Below are 21,859 nucleotides of genomic sequence, written 5' to 3' on the forward strand. Positions count from 1 at the left end.
CCAAGTGCCTTCCGGGATCTTAAGCACTTACAAATTCGTAACATATTGTACGAATTGGAATTCCTAACACATCACACAAATTGCAAAATTATATACACACACACCTTTCTTTTATTTGCAGGACGTAACATATCCTGCGAAATGGATAACGTAGTACAGAATTGTGCACAGTTTTCAGAGACCGGTTTCAGTTAGTGAGCACTACTTTCTAAACTACTGCCCGAAATTATACAAAAGCTCTGGAGCATCACTAACACAAAATGTAGGAAACTCCTAACTGTGCTCTGCTGTACAGAAGCAACATTCCCTGTCAGAGCACTGCCCCACGTACAAACACTACTACTGCACCCCTTCTCCACACACACACACGTTTCCATTTCCCTACCTGTAGCCCTCGTCTCCTCAGAATGCTGGACTCGTCCATGCTACAGAGCTCCGGCTTGGCATGCCTCCCTACCGGCGCATAGCCATGCTGCACTGACTGACTGGCTGCCTATAGTCTCTCTCTCGGTCTCTCTCTCCTGCTCCCTCCTTCCCTCACGCCAACTCTGATCTTAGCAGCTGCTAAACACCAACATCAGAACTTATCTGATTGGAGGGGGGCAGTCAGCTGACACCTCCCTCTCTTGTTCCTCTTCTCGCCCCTCTGTAACTTCAGGACAGAGAGCACACAGTGTGTGTGTGAGTGTGAGAGAGAGAGAGACAGAGAGAAGCAGTGTGAGTGAATATGAATAAGTGTGTGGGGGAGAGGGAGTGAGTGAATGTGAGTGAGTCAGTACGTGAGAGAGGGAGGGAGAGAGAAGGGAAGAGAGAGACAGAGGGAGCAAGGGAGGCAGTACTAATTCAGCATTGGGACTGAGGGGTGACTGGGTGCCCTAGCTGTGCCTCAGTCATTTCCACCTGAGCGGAGCAGCCACGCTTTTGTGGCGCCCTAAGTCACCATGAAACGTAAGTAGAGGATATCCTGCCCCGAACTGCTCTCCTCCTCTCTATTCAAACAATACAGTTGGCATCCTGTCCTGACCGCCTGTCCATCGGCAGAGAGCAGCCAGGGCTAAACCCTAAGTGGCCTCTACTGTTCAACGGCTTTTAAATGAGTAATTATTCCTCCAGTTTGTCTCTCCTGGGCAAAATATATCTGAAGGTCAGAGAGAGAAAGATGGAAGGAAAAAGAGAGAGAGAGAGATGGAGAGAAAGAGAGGGGGACAGAGGGTGATGGGGGGAGAGAGAGAAAGGGAGAGAGCGAGAGAGGGGGGTGTAGAAGAGAGATAGGGGACAAAAAGGGGCCGGGGGGTGAGCAAGAGAGTGTAAAAAAAATAATTTAGATTTACAATAATAGGGGTGAGGCACTGCTGCTGCAGCTGCCCCAGGACTCCGTCCTCATAGTGATATAATACTGCAGGTGGCTATTGTGGGGCTTTCCTCCAAAACAACAGTGCTGATTATTACCGTGCTGCTATCAAAAACAACTCCACTGCTTCAGTCAACTCCTCTACAACCAGTTGTAAAACGCACATACTGTAAGTGCATATCCACTTTCAATTTACAGTGATTTCATGCATTTCCGTCTTCTCTTCCCTGGCTGTCTCTGTTATAAGTTATATAAACTTCTAGGTACTCAGCAAGTAACCGCCCGAGCCTCTTCTCCAATGCTATACCTCGCCGCCGTCGCAACACCACAGTCGCCCCGCTCTGAATTATTAGCATTTAGATCAATAGGTTGGTTTACGATTGCCATCATGCCAATTCCATCCGGCAATTTCACAGTCAGTTTCAGTCCTGTGTTTTTTTTGTTTTTGCTTCTCCACCTCTCTTCTCTCTCCCCCCCTTCCTCATTTCCATTTGCTGTGACTCTACTCTGTGAATATTAAGTAGCACCCCATACATTCTCCCAGTCTCCAACCAAGCTGAAATGATTTCTGTTTTTGAGCATGGATGAGCGACAGCTAGTTGGCTACCTATGGCTGAGGAGAGAGGAAAAAAATGGTGTGAAAGGTCAGACAGGTGACTGCCATGTAAACTTTCCCCTCTGACCGTCTGTTGAACAGAGCAGTGTTTCACTGAAGCTGGATGGCTAGTATTCTGTGCTGTCGCTGATGAGGAACAGAGAATTGAAAAGGGCAGCCGGCATTGGAGTAATCGGACCCGTTTTTGTATTCATTCTTAAACCGTTCAAACCTCCACAGAAGGTGGATTCAAATGCAATTGTCTGGAAATTACTTCATTGACAAAAACGCAAAAGGCTACAGCGGAAGCAACAACTAACTTCCCGGCCACTCAGAGGACCCATATAATAAATCAGCCAGAGTCGAGCCCTATGGGGGGAAGTGAGCCCGGTGGGCATTGTGTGGGGATGCCACTGGCTCTGGGAGAAAGGGGCACTTGGCCACAGGCTTATCTCAACAGGAAGTCCTTGGGAGTTTCTGTATCTCATTTCCTCCTGGCAGGTGGGTAGCTAAGCCCGTTTCCTCGAGCGGCGAGGAGGAGAGAACGTAGAAAAGTGGAGGAGGGAGAGGAGAGGGGTTATGGTGGGAGTACGTCCTTAGAGCCAGCAGCGAGAACTGATTGAGGGACCCAAGGCCTGTGTTACCCCACTGCCCTGCCTGGGTTTATCGCAGCGAGAGGAGGCCTGCCGATCTAAGCTAAGGCAGGAGGAGGGCCATGGCATGTGGAGATAGAGAGAGTGGGAGACAGAGACCCTAATACAGATAATTTACAGTGAAAGCTTAGCCGGACATAATATCTCTGTATACATCCAGTCCTTTGGAGTCAATTCCTCAGTGGGAAACAAAAGCAGACTTTATGACCTTAAAGAACCAATCCCTCACAATGGAACCAATCCCTCCAATAACACTTGGGGGATCCTCTGGATCCTGGACTTCCTGAGGGGTCGAGCCCAGGTGGTAAGGGTAGGTAACACCACATCTGCCATGCTGATCCTCAACACCGGGGCCCCTCAGGGGTGCGTGCTTAGTCCCCTCCTGTACTCCCTGTTCACTCATGATTGCATGGCCAAGCATGACTCCAACACCATCATTAAGCTTGTGACCACACAACAGCGGTAGACCTGATCACCGACAACGATGAGACAGCCTATAGGGAGGTGGTCAGAAACCTGTAAATGTGGTGCCAGGACAAAAACCTCTCCCTCAACGTGATCAAGACAAAAGGAGATGATAGTGGACTACAGGAAAAGGAGGGCCGAGCACTCTCCCATTCTCGTTGACGGGGCTGCAGTGGAGCAGGTTGAGGGCTTTAAGTTCCTTGGTGTCCACATCACCAAACTATCATGGTCCAAACACACTAAGACAGTCGTGAAGAGGGCACAACAACACCTATTCCCCCTTAGGAGACTGAAAAGATTTGGCATGGGTCCTCTGTTCCTCAAAAGGTTCTACAGCTGCACCATCGTGAGCATCCTAACTGGTTGCATCACCGCCTGGTATGGCAACTGCTCCGACTCCGACCGCAAGGCACTACAGAGGGTGGCGCGTATGGCACAGTCCATCACTCGTCCAGGATGGCAGGAAGCTTGGCCCCTCTACAAGGTGGTGTCAGAGGAAGGCCCTAAAAACTGCTAAAGATTACAGCCACCCTAGTCAGACTGTTCTCTCTGCTACCGCATAGCAAGCGGTACCGGAGCGCCAAGTCTTGGTCCAAAAGGCTTCTTAACAGCTTTTACTCCCAAGCCATAAGACTTGCTGAGCTAAATTAGCTGATCAAATGGTTACCTGGACTATTTGCATTGACCACCCCCCCCCCCCCTTTTTTTTATAACAACACAATTTATGCATAGTCACTTTACCCCTACCTACATGTACATATTACATCAATTACCTCAACTAACCTATACCCCCGCACATTGACTCGGTACTGTTAACCAGCCTCGTAATTTTTTTGTTGCTCTTAGTTTTTACTTTAGTTAATTTAGTAAATACTTTTCTTAACTCTATTTTTCTTAAAACTGCATTGTTGGTTAAGGGCTTGTAAGTAAGCATTTCACGGTAAGGTCTATAGACCTGTTGTATTCAGTGCATGTAACAAATACAATTAGATTGGATTTGAATATGAAAGACGCAAGAAAGTGAAATGCATTTGCATTCATCTACAGTAGAGGTTGCTTTGCAGGTGCGTCTGAGATGTTTAAGAAATAATTGTTAAGATGAAATGAAACTATTGTTTGTTTATTGCGATTGCATTTTGGCCTTTTTTTCTTCTTTTTTAAAACAATACAAAAAACATAACACATACAAATGACAACATCACACAAACATCAACACTGCCCAGACCCACATGCTCACACCCCCATCTCCAGCATCAACTCCTGTTCCCTCTTCTACCGCACGGCAAGCAGTACCGGAGCGCCAAGTCTAGGTCCAAGAAGCTTCTAAATAGCTTCTACCCCCAATCCATAAAACTCCTGAACAGCTAATCAAATGGCTACCCAGACTATTTGCACCCCCCTACGCTGCTGCTACTCTCTTATCATCTATGCATAGCCACTTTAATAACCCTACCTGCATGTACATAATTACCTCAACTACCTAAAGTCTGGTGCCCCCCCACATTGACTCTGAACTGGCCACATGGCCTCAAACAGCACCATTTTGTCCATCGCCAATGCACTTTCAACATTTAGATAATAAACCATTTGACCTTGTCATTGTGTTAATGGCGGAGGATTAGTTGATTTTCTGTTTTTAACCTCTCTAGGGTCGGCGGGACGAAATCGTCCCACCTACGTAACAGCCAGTGGAATCCTGTGGCGCGTTATTCAAATACCTTAGAAATGCTATTACTTTAATTTCTCAAACATATGACTATTTTACACCATTTTAAAGACAAGACTCTCGTTAATCTAACCACACTGTCCGATTTCAAAAAGGCTTTACAACGAAAGCAAAACATTAGATTATGTCAGCAGAGTACCCAGCCAGAAATAATCAGACACCCATTTTTCAAGCTAGCATATAATGTCACAAAAACCCAGAAGACAGCTAAATGCAGCACTAACCTTTGATGATCTTCATCAGATGACACACCTAGGACATTATGTTATACAATACATGCATGTTTTGTTCAATCAAGTTCATATTTATATCAAAAACCAGCTTTTTACATTAGCATGTGGCGTTCAGAACTAGCATACCCGCAAACTTCCGGTGAATTTACTACAAATGTACTAAATTACTCACGATAAACGTTCACAAAAAGCATAACAATTATTGTAAGAATTATAGATACAGAACTCCTCTATGCACTCGATATGTCCGATTTTAAAATAGCTTTTCGGTGAAAGCACATTTTGCAATATTCTAAGTAGATAGCCCGGCATCACAGGGCTAGCTATTTAGACACCCAGCAAGTTTAGCACTCACCAAAGTCAGATTTACTATAAGAAAAATGTTATTACCTTTGGTGTTCTTCGTCAGAATGCACTCCCAGGACTTCTACTTCAATAACAAAATGTTGGTTTGGTCCCAAATAATCCATAGTTATATCCAAACAGCGGCGTTTTGTTCGTGCGTTCAAGACACTATCCGAAAGGGTAAAGAAGGGTGACGAGCACGACGCATTTCGTGACAAATTTCTAAATATTCCATTACCGTACTTCGAAGCATGTCAACCGCTGTTTAAAATCAATTTTTATGCCATTTTTCTCGTAAAAAAGCGATAATATTCCGACCGGGAATCTGCGTTTAGGTAAAAAGACGAAAGAAAATAAAGCATGGGGTCGACTCGTGCACGCGCCTAAGCCCATTGTCCTCTGATCGGCAACTTGCCAAAAGCGCAAATGTGTTTCAGCCTGGGGCTGCCTCGATATCATTCAGCTTTTTCCCGGGCTCTGAGAGCCTATGGGAGCCGTAGGAAGTGTCACGTTACAGCAAAGATCCTCAGTCTTCAATAAACAGAGACAAGAAGAACAAGATTTTGTCAGAGAGGGCACTTCCTGTAAGGAATCTTCTCAGGTTTTTGCCTGCCATATGAGTTCTGTTATACTCACAGACACCATTCAAACAGTTTTAGAAACTTTAGGGTGTTTTCTATCCAAAGCCAATAATTATATGCATATTCTAGTTACTGGGCAGGAGTAGTAACCAGATTAAATCGGGTACGTTTTTTTATCCGGCCGTGTCAATACTGCCCCCTACCCCCAACAGGTTAAAGTATACTTTTTTTTTGACGATTGACGAGAAAAGTATTGTCCAACCCAATAGGTATCTGACTGTACCCTCATATGCCATGTCTTGAAATATGCAGACAGATGGATTATAAGTAAATATAGATTGTAATACTTCTGGACAGCCAACTTTCTAACAGCACCCATAACCTTTGAACTTCATAATGTTCCCAGACGGCATGGATTATCTAGTCATTGTTAGTTTTACACTCAGCACACGACTCTGCCGTTGTGGTATAGTTTGTGAATTTTGTCTCTTGTATAATAGATTTTGTACATTAGTTTATACTGGATTAAGCGTACATTTTCGTTAACTGTAATTTTGTTAGTTATGTTCCAACATTCCCTCAAGATTGTGCGGATGTCCAAAAGATTTCAAATCAAAATTGTGATATAAAACGTTACTTTTTTTGAAAATATCTACATTGGTCAATCCAAAATTGCTTCATCCAAAATCACTTCATCCAAAAGCTGTCATGTAAATAAATGTATTTCCTATTACCAAGTAATTTACAGTTTCTATGCCTTTAGTTTTCCATCAGTATTACAGAGAATAAGTATAACAACTTTGGGAGCCATGCCATTCTGAAGAGGTTAGATTTATGGCAATATTGTTCCATTTAATTAGGTCTGCTTTCATATTGTTGAGTAATCGGATAAAGTTATCTTTACATATTCGTTTTTTTTTGCCACTTAAGCATCCTAAGTATGATCTTTTTTGTAGTACACTTAAAGGATTGCTGTAGGTCATGAGTTTTTATTTTTACTGAGATTTTAGACTTATGAATTGTTTTTGTTGCAGTGGGGGGTTTTCAATATTGGTCAGGTATATCAGCAGATCTGCAAATAATGATAGCCGTTACATTTGGGTCCTGACTAATTCTTTCTGCAAGCGGTTCAATTGCCAATGCAAATAGGAGGGGGGAGAGAGGACATTCCAAACTTGTGCCCCTTTCTTTAGGAAATGTATATAATATTTGTATAAAAATATTTATTTCCTATTTTCGTGCTGCTGTTCAATTTGGATTTATCTTGATTTTTAATGAAGCTTTTAAAATTCTCATTATTCCTGTTGTTGTTTCTAATTAACGCATCTGTATTTTTATATTTTTTACGATTATAACCGATTTGGCGTGTATTCGTTTTGTGAGGGCTGTGAGATGTTTACCAGGTTTATTTCGGCATTTATTTGCATTTCAGTCTTTTGACCTTCATTAGAGTATTGAAAGGCCAAGGTGTAAGCTTAATACACATGTTTCTTCTCATTTTAACAATGTGGTACACAAACATATTCACACAAAGCACCTCAAGGTTGATACAAACAGACAACCTTCTTGTTCTGTGTTACGCTTTCTGGCTAAAAGTACATTGGTTGTTGTCAGAAGCTGAAACCAGGAGGCCTATGTTATGTTCTTTGATCCATGTATTCACATATGAAACAGACTGTCAGTTTGAGTCCGCCAGGGAATCCTCCAGGAGTCACCTACAGACTGTGATGCCCGTCTTTTCATTTCATATTCTTTCACAAAGGGAAACAATGTCACATTGTGCCTTAACATTATATTAGAATCCCTAAACAGAGAAATGTCATGCCCAGCAGTTTGACAGGAATCTTATACCTCAACAGCAGCCACTTCATCAAGACTGACAGTTTTTCATTTACACCGCGCCTCTTGTGCATGTGTGTACACACAGTAACATGTCACGTGATAGTAATGTATCTAGGATTACTGGATATGTGAGATCATTGGCTTGATACGACCTTGGAAGGTGATCTTGAGAATAGGACAAAAAAAAAGACATGGAAGGATATGTATACAAGCATTCAAAAACACACAGGTAGCTGCGCTTGACGTGAATATGAACATGGTTCATAGTGCTTACTTTCACTATAGAAAATAAATGAATTATAAACTCACACTAGTACTGTGTTCCTTCACATTGGTATTATTCCTCGCTTTCTGGCTAAAAGTAAGTACAGTTGGTGTCAGAAGTGGGAACCAGTATAATGGAAAGCATGTACACAAACACTAAACAAAGAACACCTTGGACTCTCCTGTCGTCCAATATGCCTAACCTCAGCTCTGACATCACCTCTGCAGACCCAATGCAGCTGAAACGAGAGAAACGCTATCTCCAAAGGACATCAGTGACTACAATAAAGAAGGGGAATTCGAGTCCACAAAGCCACAACAGCAGGATTATGACAATCTTACAATCAGGTCAGGACAAACGTATTGATTTCCTGTCAAACCTAATCATAGTCAAAAGAGATGTGCCATGCGAAAAGGGAAAGAGACCCGCACACCCGGGGGGCATGACAGAAAAGCGTGAAGGAGGAGAAAAGAGGGAAAGCAATAACAGCCGACCTGCAAGGCAGGGAGCATGGCATGGTTGATAGAGGGAGATAAGTCGTTGCGCTGGGGGGGGGGGGGGGGGGGGGGGAAGAGAAGGTGATGAGGATGGGCCAGACTTTGAGAGTAGGGGCCAAAATTCTAGTGTAGCTTTAAAAACATGACGACTTAGGCTGCGTTTAGACAGGCAGCCCAATTCTGATATTATTTTCACTGATAGGTCTTTTGACCAATTTGATCAGCTCTGCAAAAGATCTGATGTAAAAAGATCTGATGGGATTGGTCAAAATACCAATGAGTGGAAAGAATAAAGAACTGGACTGCCTGTCTAAACACAGCCTTTCAGTCTGACGTTCTCAGACAACAATCGAGAAGGAATATAACCTATTGAAAGCCAATACCACGCACCACTGATTATTCAACTAGTGAATAACAAGGAACCACTGTTGATAGAATGCAGAAAAATGATTGCGTTAATTGCCATATTTCGGGGTAAACTCTGGAATATTTTACAGAACTGATGCAAAATCCAGCTGTTGGTAGGAAATCTGCCTTGTAATGAATAACAACCAGAACCCACTGGGAAACAGATGTTTGAATACAAAACAGAGGATAGCTTGAGGAATTGCCATCTACCATCATTGCTGTACAATAACAATACTGAGGGTAGGGAAAATGTATATGTTAACTATTCAGCACAAATCATCATCATTATCACGCATTCCAATAATCTCCCAAACTGAATCAAAACAGACCAAAATCAACCTCCTCCTAAAACACGAATGAGTTACGTCAAAAGCATCTCTCAATCTGCTCACATCACATTGTCGCATACACCAAAATGCTGCCAGACACCTTGCTGAACTCCTCAAATTAGAACTTAGCACTTCAAACTCCAACGACCCTTTCGAGAAGCATTTGTGTGTGTTCTAATGATTCTGATCATTTGTATTCTCCTCTGAATATTCATATTTCAGCATGAGATCCATGGGCCAAAGCACTTTATAAAAGGTAGACATTAGATGCATCACATACGGCTCAGAGATGGGCAGCCCTAACAGGATCTGCCGATAGAATGGAATAGGATTATGAGACGGATGTTGCGTTTTCATATATAAAAATTGTGCAACAAAATCATCCCTGGGGCTAGACAGTCCGATGCTGCAGTGACATTTTAATGTGATGGAACAAAGCCATCTCAGCTTTAGCGAGACAACCGCGGGTCACATGGTGTCAGCGATTGTGAGAGCTAACAGATACATCCTGCTGTCACAGGGACACACATGATTTAGGTTCATTCTGGAGGGACAATGGCATAAACTCATCCAAATGAATCGAGAGGAATTACCTAGTGTGTTCAGTCAGCGCAGAACGATCTGTATCAGTTACTTTTCGTACCATACGGGGCGAGTTTGGGTGAAGCCCTAGCTGTCATTCAAGTCCCCAAAACTCAGGATGCCTTCCATCTGGGAACGCACATTGTAATCTACCTCTACTGATCCAGGTAAATCCTTGAGCACACATTTTACATCCCCAAAAATAACCTGGTTAATAACATTTCCTACTTTTCCAATGTTGTGATCTGGAATTCTGTCGCAAGGATCCACAATCATCTGCCTCCCAAGAAATCCATCTCTGGTGCAACAAGTTGTGCATGGTCCCTGACAAACAAAGACCAACCAAAGAAACAAAAACAAAGAAACCGTCCCTAGCAACAAACCAACAGTACCGTATACAGAGCCTAGCAACTGTTCTGTTTGTCTCTCTCAATATACTGTAGACTGTTTTCCCAAGGTCAAATATGTACCACAAGTCTGAAAATGTTAAAATACACCACTATCCGCTCCAAAATATGCTATTAGGAAGTGGTCATGCGTTCAGCGAGTCGACGTATGTCCACGCCCGACTGTGTGTAAGCGGTGGTGAGCAGCATTACATTTCTACAGGGAGTCTAGGTAGACACGGAGGCATGCCAACAGACCGAAAAAGGATAAACCTTATGTTACCATCAGTCATGCCGTGGACTGATACCAAGCTACACACAAATCAGACAACGCACACAAATACTCTCACACAAACATATAAAGATGCCCACGTAAACATGCGCATACACACACACACTCTCTCACATGCCTGCACAAACCCACAGAATATGAGCAACACGAGAGTCAATAGATGAAAATGTGGCGCCTCTCTCGGCCCAACGTAATGACTGTTTGTGCTGCATTGACCCCTGACCTCTGCAATAATTCATTTCAATCAGCCCACGCTACATGGGGTCTGGGCTGCTGTTTACAGGGTCTGAGGAGAATCTAATAAGACATGGCAGTCTCCAGAGAGGCTCTCCACCCACCTCTTCACACTCACCTCAGGGGATAAGGCCTGACCTTATGGGGACTTTCTGAAGACCAGACATTATGGGGACCTGACACTATGGGAACCTGATAATACAGGGTAGAGGTCGACCGATTAAATCGGAATGGCCTATTAATTAGGGTCGTTTTCATAACAATCGGTAATCGGTATTTTTGGCCACCGGATTTGCATATATATATATTTTTTTACACCTTTATTTAACTAGGCAAGTCAGTTAAGAACAAATTCTTGTTTACAATGACGGCCTAACCCGGCCAAACCCTAACCCGGATGACGCTGGGCAAATTGTGTGCCGCCCTATGGGAATCCCAATTACAGTCGGTTGTGATACAGCCTGGAATCGAACCAGGGTCTGTACTGATGGGGTCTGTACTGAGATGCAGTGCCTTAGACCACTGCCCCACTCGGGAGCCCCTGATAATATGGGGTTTAGTCTTTCTGGGAACCAGACAACATGGGGACCTGATAATATGGGGATCTGAATGTATGGGGACAAGACACTATGGGAACCAACACTAACACACCTGATCGACTGATGATTAAGCCGTTGGGTCCCCAGTAACCAGGATTGGGAAACTATATTATGAGGGCCAAACATTCCGATCTGAAATGATGGAGACCTCAATCTGATCTTATGGATTCAATGTCTTTGGGTAAAGTCCTGTTGAACTTTTACTCAATATCATCATTTTTGTCATTGACTATTGGAGATTGTGTCTGGGGCAAGGTAACGCATGTGCAAAGGTTGTTAGTATGTCCCTGTGTCAAATACTTTATCTCAGCATATGTTGACAAACAGCAGTGGGAAGATATCTTTAGGAATGACCTAAGAGTATGATCATGAATATAAATACAAATATAGGGAAGTGTGAAAAGCTCAAATACTGTATGAATACTCTTTCAATTCATATACATTGAGAATACTATATTTGGGTTTTTTCCCCACAATACACTGTACATTGAAGAAGCATATTGATTCTGATTCACAAATACTAATGTGTCCACCGTAAGACAATGTGGATCAAACTCAAAACAGCACAGTGGCTCCCTCCAGTGTAGAGAAATATTCAGCACATTTAATATTGTCTCCGCTGTCTGTAATGCTGTACTGTAAATTGTTTTGCTTACAGAAACATCCACACAGATTAGATAGGATTCACTCAATCAAGCCTTCTCTGAATCTCCACGCCCAGATGACAGCAAATCTGATTACATGATTTGGGATTTGTAAAAAAAAAAAAAAAAAGTTATAAAAAAAATAATGACTGAAAACTGTATTCCAAATGTCTGGTTTTCTCCCTTGTTTATGCACCTTGATTGGAAAGCAAGGTAGAGACAGTACACACCTTTTCATTTGTCCAGGTAAATAAAACACAAAAAGATAAAACCTCTGGACTGGAATGAGATCTCATAGATGGATATAATTGGCTTAGCTTCATCTTTCAATTACGTTTCACTCATTTGAAATGGGATGGGAAGATATCATTTCCCCATTGAAAGGACATCTGGGCTTGCTATCGCTTTTGTTATCTGAAGGGATACAGGAGAGATGGGTGATGTCTGACTTAAAGGCTCTTTGATGCTCAAGGTCAAAGTGAGACTAGTCACTGGTGACTGACATCATTTCAGACTAAGGGATTAGACTATCTCTGCGCCAATCAAGATCTCAGACAGATTGCATGTTTGTTTATAATCAAGGACCTGAACACCACGGCTCTTAGAAAATAGTAATCACTACTACTTTGAGATCAAGGTAAAATACATTTGGTTACAATTTTTACTGATTGACGTTCCTTTGCTGTGTATTCACTGTACTGTCATGAGGAATGTCTTGCTATGCAAAAAAATATGGCTTAAAATATGGCAATAATAAATAGACATGTCTGATTAATATGCCAATAAAATATCTGATTAACAATATCCTGGTCTCAACATCAAAGCAGGGGGGTACAAATAATGTGGTAGTGGAATCATGGGAGGTCATTAACAGGATGTACTTCTCACCAGACTAGAGGTGAGAGAGGGGGCTGACTTCCCCAAGGTGGTGGAGCGCATCCGCACCAGGTTGGAGTTCTCAGAGGGGGTCTGCCATGCCTGGTGGGGGGACACATAGGGCAGCAGGTACTTTCCTATAGGACAAGACAATGGTAGTTACATTATAGAGAGCAGATCATTTCCTGTACAAGACAGACAACAGTAGTTAAACTACAGACAGTACAGGAGCAGGTACAATAATATTTGTATATTAAGAGAAAAGTACAAATTAAAAGAGAAAAGAAAGCTGTTGATATTGTGCTTTACCTTTATTTTAAATATTGACTGATTTTATTTTGGGTGTTAAAAAGACCAGGGATACATTCACACCATGAGGGTACCTGTTGCCTACTCACACCATTTGCCCAGATAAATGGATATCAATGCAAATTCATACCATAAAAAATTACATCGAGTGCTTCACAGAATTGAACTAATCCTGTCCACCTCCTCTCCTGAGAGAAACAGAGCTGAAGCCCCTAAGACGACGTGGGCTCAGACGGGGTATAAGAGGCAGCAGTGAAAGTTGATACACTTATAAGATCAGAGACGCTACAGAACAGGGCATGTTGATGAGACGTTTCCTACATTAAATCCTAAGATTAACAAGCTCTGAACAAATACATATTTTTCAGGGCAAATATTTCCCCGAGAGTTGTCTCCCTGTAAAAGGCGCTTCATGGTCATTCCGACCTCTGCATTTGGGTGCGTGCAGCATTTACGGTGATATGGCCTCTGCAGAAGTCAGGGCATTCATACTTCCTGCGCTTCGCCGAGCAGCGCAGAGCTGTTGTGAAGGAAGTTGTCAAGGAAGTCAGTTTGTGTTTATACAGGACATCCCGACCCCACCTACCGTCAACCAATCAAATCAATGCTGAGCTATTGGGAGTCCTCTGCATTGTTACAACATTTGAAAGGAGCACGGCGATGCGGTACGGAGCTCAATTCGGCCTCTGCGTACCTCCAGCGCCACCGACCACATTTTCGGATTAAGCATGAATTGGCTCTAACAGTCTCTAGATGGCAGTAGGTCCACACGTGCTACGATTACAATCAACCACATTTTATTCAGTTATGAAAATCGGCTATCCAGTTTAGAGCCCCACAGTGGAGGTGTCATAATATCCATAAAACCTAGAGGTCAAACAGGGAAAAGGTTCCAATAGTTTTTCCACCATTCATTTTTCACATAGGGAATTTTAGAAACATAAAATAAGGGATGTGTTTCATGTAGGATCTCTCTCTCGGACAAGGTGACTTTTTTCAATATAGTCGGCTATATTTACTTTCGAAAATGCTAATAAGCATCAAAGTAGACATCATGCAAGACTACAAATCCCTTCAAGCTGCTGCACGTCTTTGCTGACACCTTTGCTAACAGTTTTAAAATTGTCTTGTGCAATTTAAAACTTGCACAAGACAGTTCACAGAAATGTCAATTTAAAAAAATGTTGCCAATGGGTATTATGACTCATAATGTGGTACTCTATAGAGCCCAAGTAATGTTGTGTGTGTGCGTGCGTGCAGTCTGGATTATCGTGTCACATTGTGGCATTGAGGCTCCGAGCAGTAATTAAAAAAAATATATAATTCTACCTAAAATCGTGTGTCACCCTCTTCTCATCATCCCTCTTATCCCCTCTACACTTTCATGTGTGTGTATATATATTTCCATTTCCTGTTGAAGGAAGCACGGCAAGTCAGCAGTCAATATGAGAGAATTAACTGCCTTGGCGGAGACGATGAGTGAAAAGGAGGAGCGGAGGAAGAGAGACATTCCTTTCACCTCGATATGACCTAATGTGTTTAGTAGCAAAACTCTGGTCCTGGGGGGCTGCGGTGTAAGCTGGTTTTGGTCCTAGATCTTTCCATTTGATCAGAGACTGATTGAGACCTTGGTACTACGGTGTGTGGACTCTGGTAAACCAATAACATCTGATTAACTTTTTAGTGACGGGGGCAGTATTCGGGAAATTCAGATGAATGACGTGCCCAAATTAAACTGCCTGCTACTCGGGCCCAGAAGGTAGGGTATGCATATTGTTAGTACATTTGGATAGAAAACACTCTGAAGTTTCTAAAACTGTTTGAATGATGTCTGTGAGTATAACAGAACTCATATGGCAGGCAAAAACCTGAGAATAAATCCAACCAGGAAGTGGTTTGTAGTTTTTTCAACTGATTGCCTTTCCAAACTACAGTGTCTGTGGGGTCATTTTGCACTTCCTAAGGCTTCCACTACATGTCAACAGTCTTTAGAACCTTGTTTCATGCTTCTACTGTTACTGGGCAGAGAATAAGAGCTGTCTCAAGCCTGGGACCAGTGAGTTGTTTACTGCGCGCTCACGCAGGCGCACTCACGCAGGTGCGCCGCTCCTTCTTTTTCCTCTGTACTGAATACGCAATTGTCCGGTTGGAATATTATCGAAGATTTATGTTAAAAATACCCTAAGGATTGATTGTAAACATCGTTGGACATGTTTCTACGAACGGTAATGGAACTATTTGACTTTTCGTCTCGGGTTTTGCACTCGCGCATTATGCCTTTGGTGATCTGATCTGAACGCGCAAACAAAACGGAGGTATTTGGACATAAATATGGAGTTGGCGGGTAACTGTATAGCTTGCTTTGATGGCTGAGCTCTGTATTCAGATTATTGAACAATGTGCTTTCGCCGTAAAGCTATTTTGAAATCTGACACAGCGGTTGCATTAAGGAGAAGTGTATCTATAATTCTTTCAATAATGGTTGTAAATTTTATCAACGTTTATGATGAGTATTTTTGTAAATTGATGTGCTCATTCACCGGAAGTTTTGGGAGGCAAAACATTTCTGAACATCACGCACCAATGTAAAATGGGGTTTATGGATATAAATATGAACTTTATCGAACAAAACATACATGTATTGTGTAACATTGAGTCCTGGGAGTGTCATTTGATAAAGATCAAAGGTTAGTGATTCATTTTAGCTGTATTTCTGGTTTTTGTGACACCTCTCCTTGCTTGGAAAATGGCTGTGTGGTTTTTCTTGTTTAGGCGCTGTCCTAACAATCTAATGTTATGCTTTCGTCGTTAAAGCCTTTTTGAAATCGGACAATGTGGTTGGATTAACGAGAAGATTATCTTTAAAATGGGATATAATAGTTGTATGTTTGAGAAATTTGAATTATGAGATTTTTGTTGTTTTGAATTTTCCGCCCTGCTATTTCACTGGCTGTTGGCAGTGTGTCCCATATGCCCAAGAGAGGTTAATCAAAAGCCAGGAGGACAAGAATGTCAGCATGTCGCTCTGAATGGGAGTCTGTTGGATGACTGGTATGATGTAGTTGTTGAGTGGCTTCACTGCAAGTATATTGTATGTTTCAGATATTCAATAAAAAAATGAAAAATAAGAATGTCAGCATGTGTTGCCTTCAAGGGACTGGAGTTTGATGAGACCTTGTGATTTGTAATATACGGTGCCTTCAGAAAGTATTCACACCCCTAGACTTTCCACATTTTGTTGTGTTTCAGCCTGAATTTAAAATGGATTAAATTGAGATTTTTTGTGACTGGCCTGCACACAATACCCCATAATGTGGAATTATGTTTTTCTAAAGTTTTACAAATTAATTACAAATGAAAAGCTGCAATGTTTTGAGTCGATAGGTATTCACAACCTCTTTGTTATGGCAAGCCTAAACAAGTTCAGGATACATTTTTTTGTTGATTGCAAAGAAGTCACAAGTTGCATGGACTCACTCTGGTTGCAATAACAGTGTTTAACGTGATTGTTTTAATATGACTACCTCATCTCTGTACACCACACATACAGATAATTGTAAAGTCCCTCAGCCAAGCAGTGCATTTCTAACACAGATTCAACCACAAAGACCCTTTGAGCATGGTGAAGTTATTACATTGAACCAAAATATAAAACGCAACATGTAAAGTGTTGGTCCCATGTTTCATGAGCTGAAATAAAAGATCCCAGAAATGTTCCATACACACATAAAAATGTATTTCTCTCAAATGTTGATTTCAAATCTGTTTACATCCCTATTAGAGAACATTTCTCTTTTGCCAAGATAATTCATCCACCTGACAGGTGTGGCATATCAAGAAGCTAATCAGCATGATGATTACACAGGTGCACCTTATGCTGGGGACAATAAAAGACCACTAAGATGTGCAGTTTTGTCACAACACGTTGTGAACAGAGTGCCCCATGGTGACACTTGGGTTATAGTATGGACAGGCATAAAATACAGACAACGAACACAATTGCCTTTTATCGATGGCAATTTGAATGCACAGAGACACCGTGATGAGATCCTGAGACCCATTGTCGTGCCACTCATCCACCACCTCATGTTTCAGCATGACAATGCAAAGCCCCATATCGCAAGGACCTGTACACAATTCCAGGAAGCTGAAAATTTCCCAGTTCTTCCATGGCCTGCATACTCACTAGACGTGTACGATGAATGGCACGACAATGGGCCTCAGGATCTCATCACGGTATTGCTGTGCATTTAAATTGCCATTGATAAAACGCAAATTGTGTTCGTTGTCCATAGCTTATGCCTGCCCACACCATAACCCCACCGCCACCATGGGGCACTCAACGTTGACATCAGCAAACAGCTTGCACACAACGCCATACACGTGGTCTGCAGTTGAGGCCGGTTGAACGTACTGCCAAATTCTTTAAAATAACGGAAGCAACTTCCAGTTCCCACCAACATTCAGCAACTTTGCACAGTCATTGAAGAGTAGGACAACATTCCACAGGCCAGTCAACAGCCTGATCAACTCTATGCGATGGAGATGTGTTGCACTGCATGAGGCAAGAGGTCACACAAGATACTGACTGGTTTTCTGATCCATCACCCTACTTTTTTTTTAAAGATATGTGACCAACAGATGCATAGCTGTATTCCCAGTCATGTGAAATCCATAGATTTGGGCCTAATGAATATATTTAAATTGACTGATTTCCTTTTATGAACTGTAACTCAGTAAAATCAATGAAATTGTTGCATGTTGCATTTATATTTTTGTTCAGTGTAATTACACTTTGGATGGTGTATCAATACACCCAGTCACTACAAAGATATAGGCGTCCTTTCTAACAGAGTTGCCGGAGAGGAAGGACACCGCGCTCAGGGATTTCACCATGAGGTCAATGGTGACTTTAAAACAGTTACAGAGTTTAAAGGCTGTGATAGGGGAACACTGAAGATGGATCAACATTGTAGTTACTCCACAATACTAATGGAATTGACAGTGTGAAAAGAAGGAAGCCTGTACAGAATAAAAATATTACAAAAACATGCATCCTGTTTGCAACAAGGCACTAAAGTAATGCTGCAAAAAATGTGGCAAAGCAATTCACTTTTTGTCCTGAACACAAAGTGTTGTTTGGGGCAATTTATTTTTTTTTTAGTCATTTTAGCAGACGCTCTTATCCAGAGCGACTTACAGTAGTGAATGCATACATTTCATACATTTTTTTTTTCTTTCTTTCCTGTGCTGGCACCCCGTGGGAATCGAACCCACAACCCTGGCGTTGCAAACACCATGCTCTACCAACTGAGCTACAGGGAAGGCCTGCAACTCTAATGCAACACATGTTACTGAGTACTACTCTCCATATTTTCAAGCATACTAGTGGCTGCTTCATGTTATGGGTATGCTTGTAATTGTTAAGGACTGGTGAGTTTTTCAGGATGAAAAAAGAAACACACAGGCAAAACCTGGTCCAGTCTGCTTTCCACTAGACACTGGGAGACTATTTCACCTTTCAGCAGGACATTAACCTAAGACAAAAGCCAAATCTACACTTGGAGTTGCTTACCAAGAAGACGGTGAATGTTGTAGAGTGGCTGAGTTACAGTTTTGACTTAGATCTGCTTGAAATCTATGGCAAGACTTAAATGGTTGTCTAGCAATAATCAACTAATTTGACAGAACTTGAAGAATAATGGGCAAATATTCTACAATCCAGGTGAGCAAAGCTCTTAAAGACTTACCCAGAAAGACTCACAGCTGTAATTGCTGCCAAAAGGTGATTCTAACATGTGTTGACTCAGGGATTTGAATACTTAAATTAAATATGTGTATTTAAATTTAAAAGAATTTTGCTAACATTTCTAAAAACATGTTTTCACTTTGTCATTATGGAGTTGTGTGTGTAGATGGGCGAGAAAACAAATACATTTTGAATTCAGGCTGCAACAACAAAATGTGGAATAAGTCAAGGGGTATGAATACTCTCTGAAGGCACTGTTTATGGGTGGCTACAAAATGTACATGAATGGCTGCAAAATGCAGATGAACGTCTGCAAAATGTAGCCTATATGGGTGGCTGCAAAAGTCAACTCAAAACATGCTCAACAAAGTTCCATGTTACCCAACGTATAGCCTGAGTAAGCAGAGTTCTGCCAGCTCTGACCATGAGGCCCAGACAGACAGCGATAGAGAGCATAGTCTTCTTTCACACTCACCGCATTAAGATTTTCTTGGTAAACACTTCACCTGATCTGCTCTAGTCTACAGCACTAGGAAGACTTAGCCCATCATGAACACTGACAAATCGCGCCAACTTAGACAGCTAACTAGCTATAAAGCCTGATTGTCCCTTTGAGTAGGATGCAAAATAAGACGGGTGAGACGACGAGTCTGATCACATTTGATATGCCTGGCAAACATGATGCACATGCTTTGACAAGTTAGAATTCAACAACTTACAGAAGCACCTGTGTCTAATGTGGGATTTGCAATATGTGGCTGAGGAAGCAAATGTTGGGTTCCGTCTGCCACGCTGGCACTGCTGAAATTGGCTGCACTCGACAGCACTGTCAGGACAACTCTAAACTAGAGTTGGGCGCGTGAAGTGGCGATGGAAAATGAGAGCAGCAGATGAGTTCAAAATGAAATGTCAAAAACAAGCGTCAACACGTCATGGAGAAGCTATTCAACATAAGTCAAGACCAACGAAGTAATACCATGGTGAGATGTAAAATGTTTTGTATGCCTATTGTATGTCTGCGTGCATGTGTTTGTGTGTGCGCGTGATGTGGTTGTCCTGTACTTCAGGCATCATCCTTTACACATTAACCAAACATTTAGCCTTTCCAATCTTTGGAAATAACCATATCTCCACCATCTCCCAATTTCTTCTCACATGTATGAGAGCCTGCCTGACTCATGGAAAGAGGCTATTACACATGCATAATGCACAGGGACATTACACATGCACGAGCCTTGCATTACCAAAACGTCCTGCCTTTCGAATGGGCCTTTCCTCATGCATTTCAAAGAGGCTGACGGAAATGCGATGTTGAAGACGATTCTCACCCAACTCCATGTATGGTGACCTCCCAGCACAAAAGCACTTAACTTCAGGTAGGGTTGGAGGGGAAGGGGGGGTAATTTCTCTGTTATTAAACCTAGGGAACATCCCTGTGTGTGTGTGTGTGTGTGTGTGTGTGTGTGTGTGTGTGTGTGTGTGTGTGTGTGTGTGTGTGTCTTACAGTCACCAATTATTTCAGGTGGATATATTTTCCCTTCTCCATCGATGCCTTTTCCCTCCGTAACAGTTATCTACCTCGTCACTTAGAAATAGGGCACACCTCAGTAAAAGACAACATCCTCTGCTTTTCTACCTGCATCCTGTTTAGTAGGGAAAAATCGATTCACAACTTTTTGAAACTCGGAGGCACAACCTGAACTTGTCCAATGAGAACAAAGATTTTTGTTTCCCCCTTTATGCTACAGTGTGCCCTCCTGAACATGACCCCGGTGTTCCACGACACGTCTCCTCCCCATGGCATCCGGTGCCTTGCGGTAAGATCTGGAGGGTCGGACGGTAAAACAGGATGACACACAGAGACAGGAAGGAAAACGATGATCCGGAGATGGCTTCCTCATCAGCACTCATTACACACCAGCCAGGAGAGGAAATCCCTAATTAGTGCCCCGGCCCAGAGCACAGCTCCAGGTCACCCCTCACCACATTATTAAACTGGGTTAATCAGGATGTAGCCTAGGCCTATTCACAATACAGGTGAATGCATATTCAATACGAGTGTGTGCATGCATTGAGTTAGAGCTATTTCATGGGGCAACAGATGAAAAGCAATCTGTTTCCCTACCATTTGGGACTCATTTTATCATACTGATCAACAACATTTGCATAGAAGAAGCAATATTTTATTTTATAAAAGTGTGCACTGTCTCTTTAAGATCCATGATGTCATTCACTAACAGTCAGTTCACACTAGAGAAAGTATGAAAATGATTGAGAGAGACCGGAGGCTGGGAGACGAAGTGAATGAATTACGTTTTTGGTGACAAACAGCTTTGAAAATCAGCGATATTTTGCATTAAGGTTTGCATATGATCACAAACAAGGTACTAGGGTAGTGAATTGATGTTATCTTCAACTGTAAGCTAGCAAGGAAAGTTAGCCTACAAAGCTGGAAGCGACCGGTATCTTCTTGCATTGTAAAGTGTTCTTGCCTGTAATGGACATTGTTTTGCGAACAGTAATTAACACTTTCAGCATTTCATGTTGGATTATTCAAGTGTGTTAACTTCTGTGCAGCATGAGTGGCGATGCGGCCCTGATTCCCAGTGAGTGCAGTGGTTCCTCAGGATTGGCTAGAGCTAGGAATAAGTAAGTGGAGCAGGCACGATGCTCTCAAACTATAAGGGGACATCAGCTGCACTGATAAATCAAAAATGTATGTCTGCCTATTTAACCTTTTTTTTAACTAGGCAAGTCAGTTAAGAACAATTCTTATTTTACAATGACCGCCTACCCCGGCCAAACCCTCCCCTAACCCGGACGACGCTGGGCCAATTGTGCGCCGTCCTATGGGACTCCCGATCACGGCCGGTTGTGATATAGCCCGGGATTGAAGCA

At 42.3% G+C, this 21,859-nt stretch overlaps 1 protein-coding gene across 3 annotated transcripts in view; it reads right to left on the reverse strand.

Annotated features, from left to right (window-relative positions):
• LOC106563017 (microtubule-associated serine/threonine-protein kinase 3) overlaps positions 1–21,859 on the reverse strand; it is a 197,201-nt gene that overhangs the window by 127,048 nt on the left and 48,294 nt on the right. For 2 of the 3 annotated variants that reach the window (XM_082958135.1, XM_014128199.3), the window contains exon 3: positions 12,916–13,040. In XM_082958135.1, coding sequence (XP_082814261.1) covers positions 12,916–13,040 — 125 coding nt within the window. Of the gene's footprint in view, positions 1–385; positions 679–12,915; positions 13,041–21,859 lie in introns of those variants that run through there. The other variant, XM_014128202.3, reaches the window with a different exon arrangement.

The sequence above is a fragment of the Salmo salar genome, chromosome 11 (genome assembly GCF_965601325.2).
Source record: "Salmo salar chromosome 11, fSalSal1, whole genome shotgun sequence".
In the NCBI taxonomy this organism is placed as follows: Eukaryota; Metazoa; Chordata; class Actinopteri; order Salmoniformes; family Salmonidae; genus Salmo; species Salmo salar.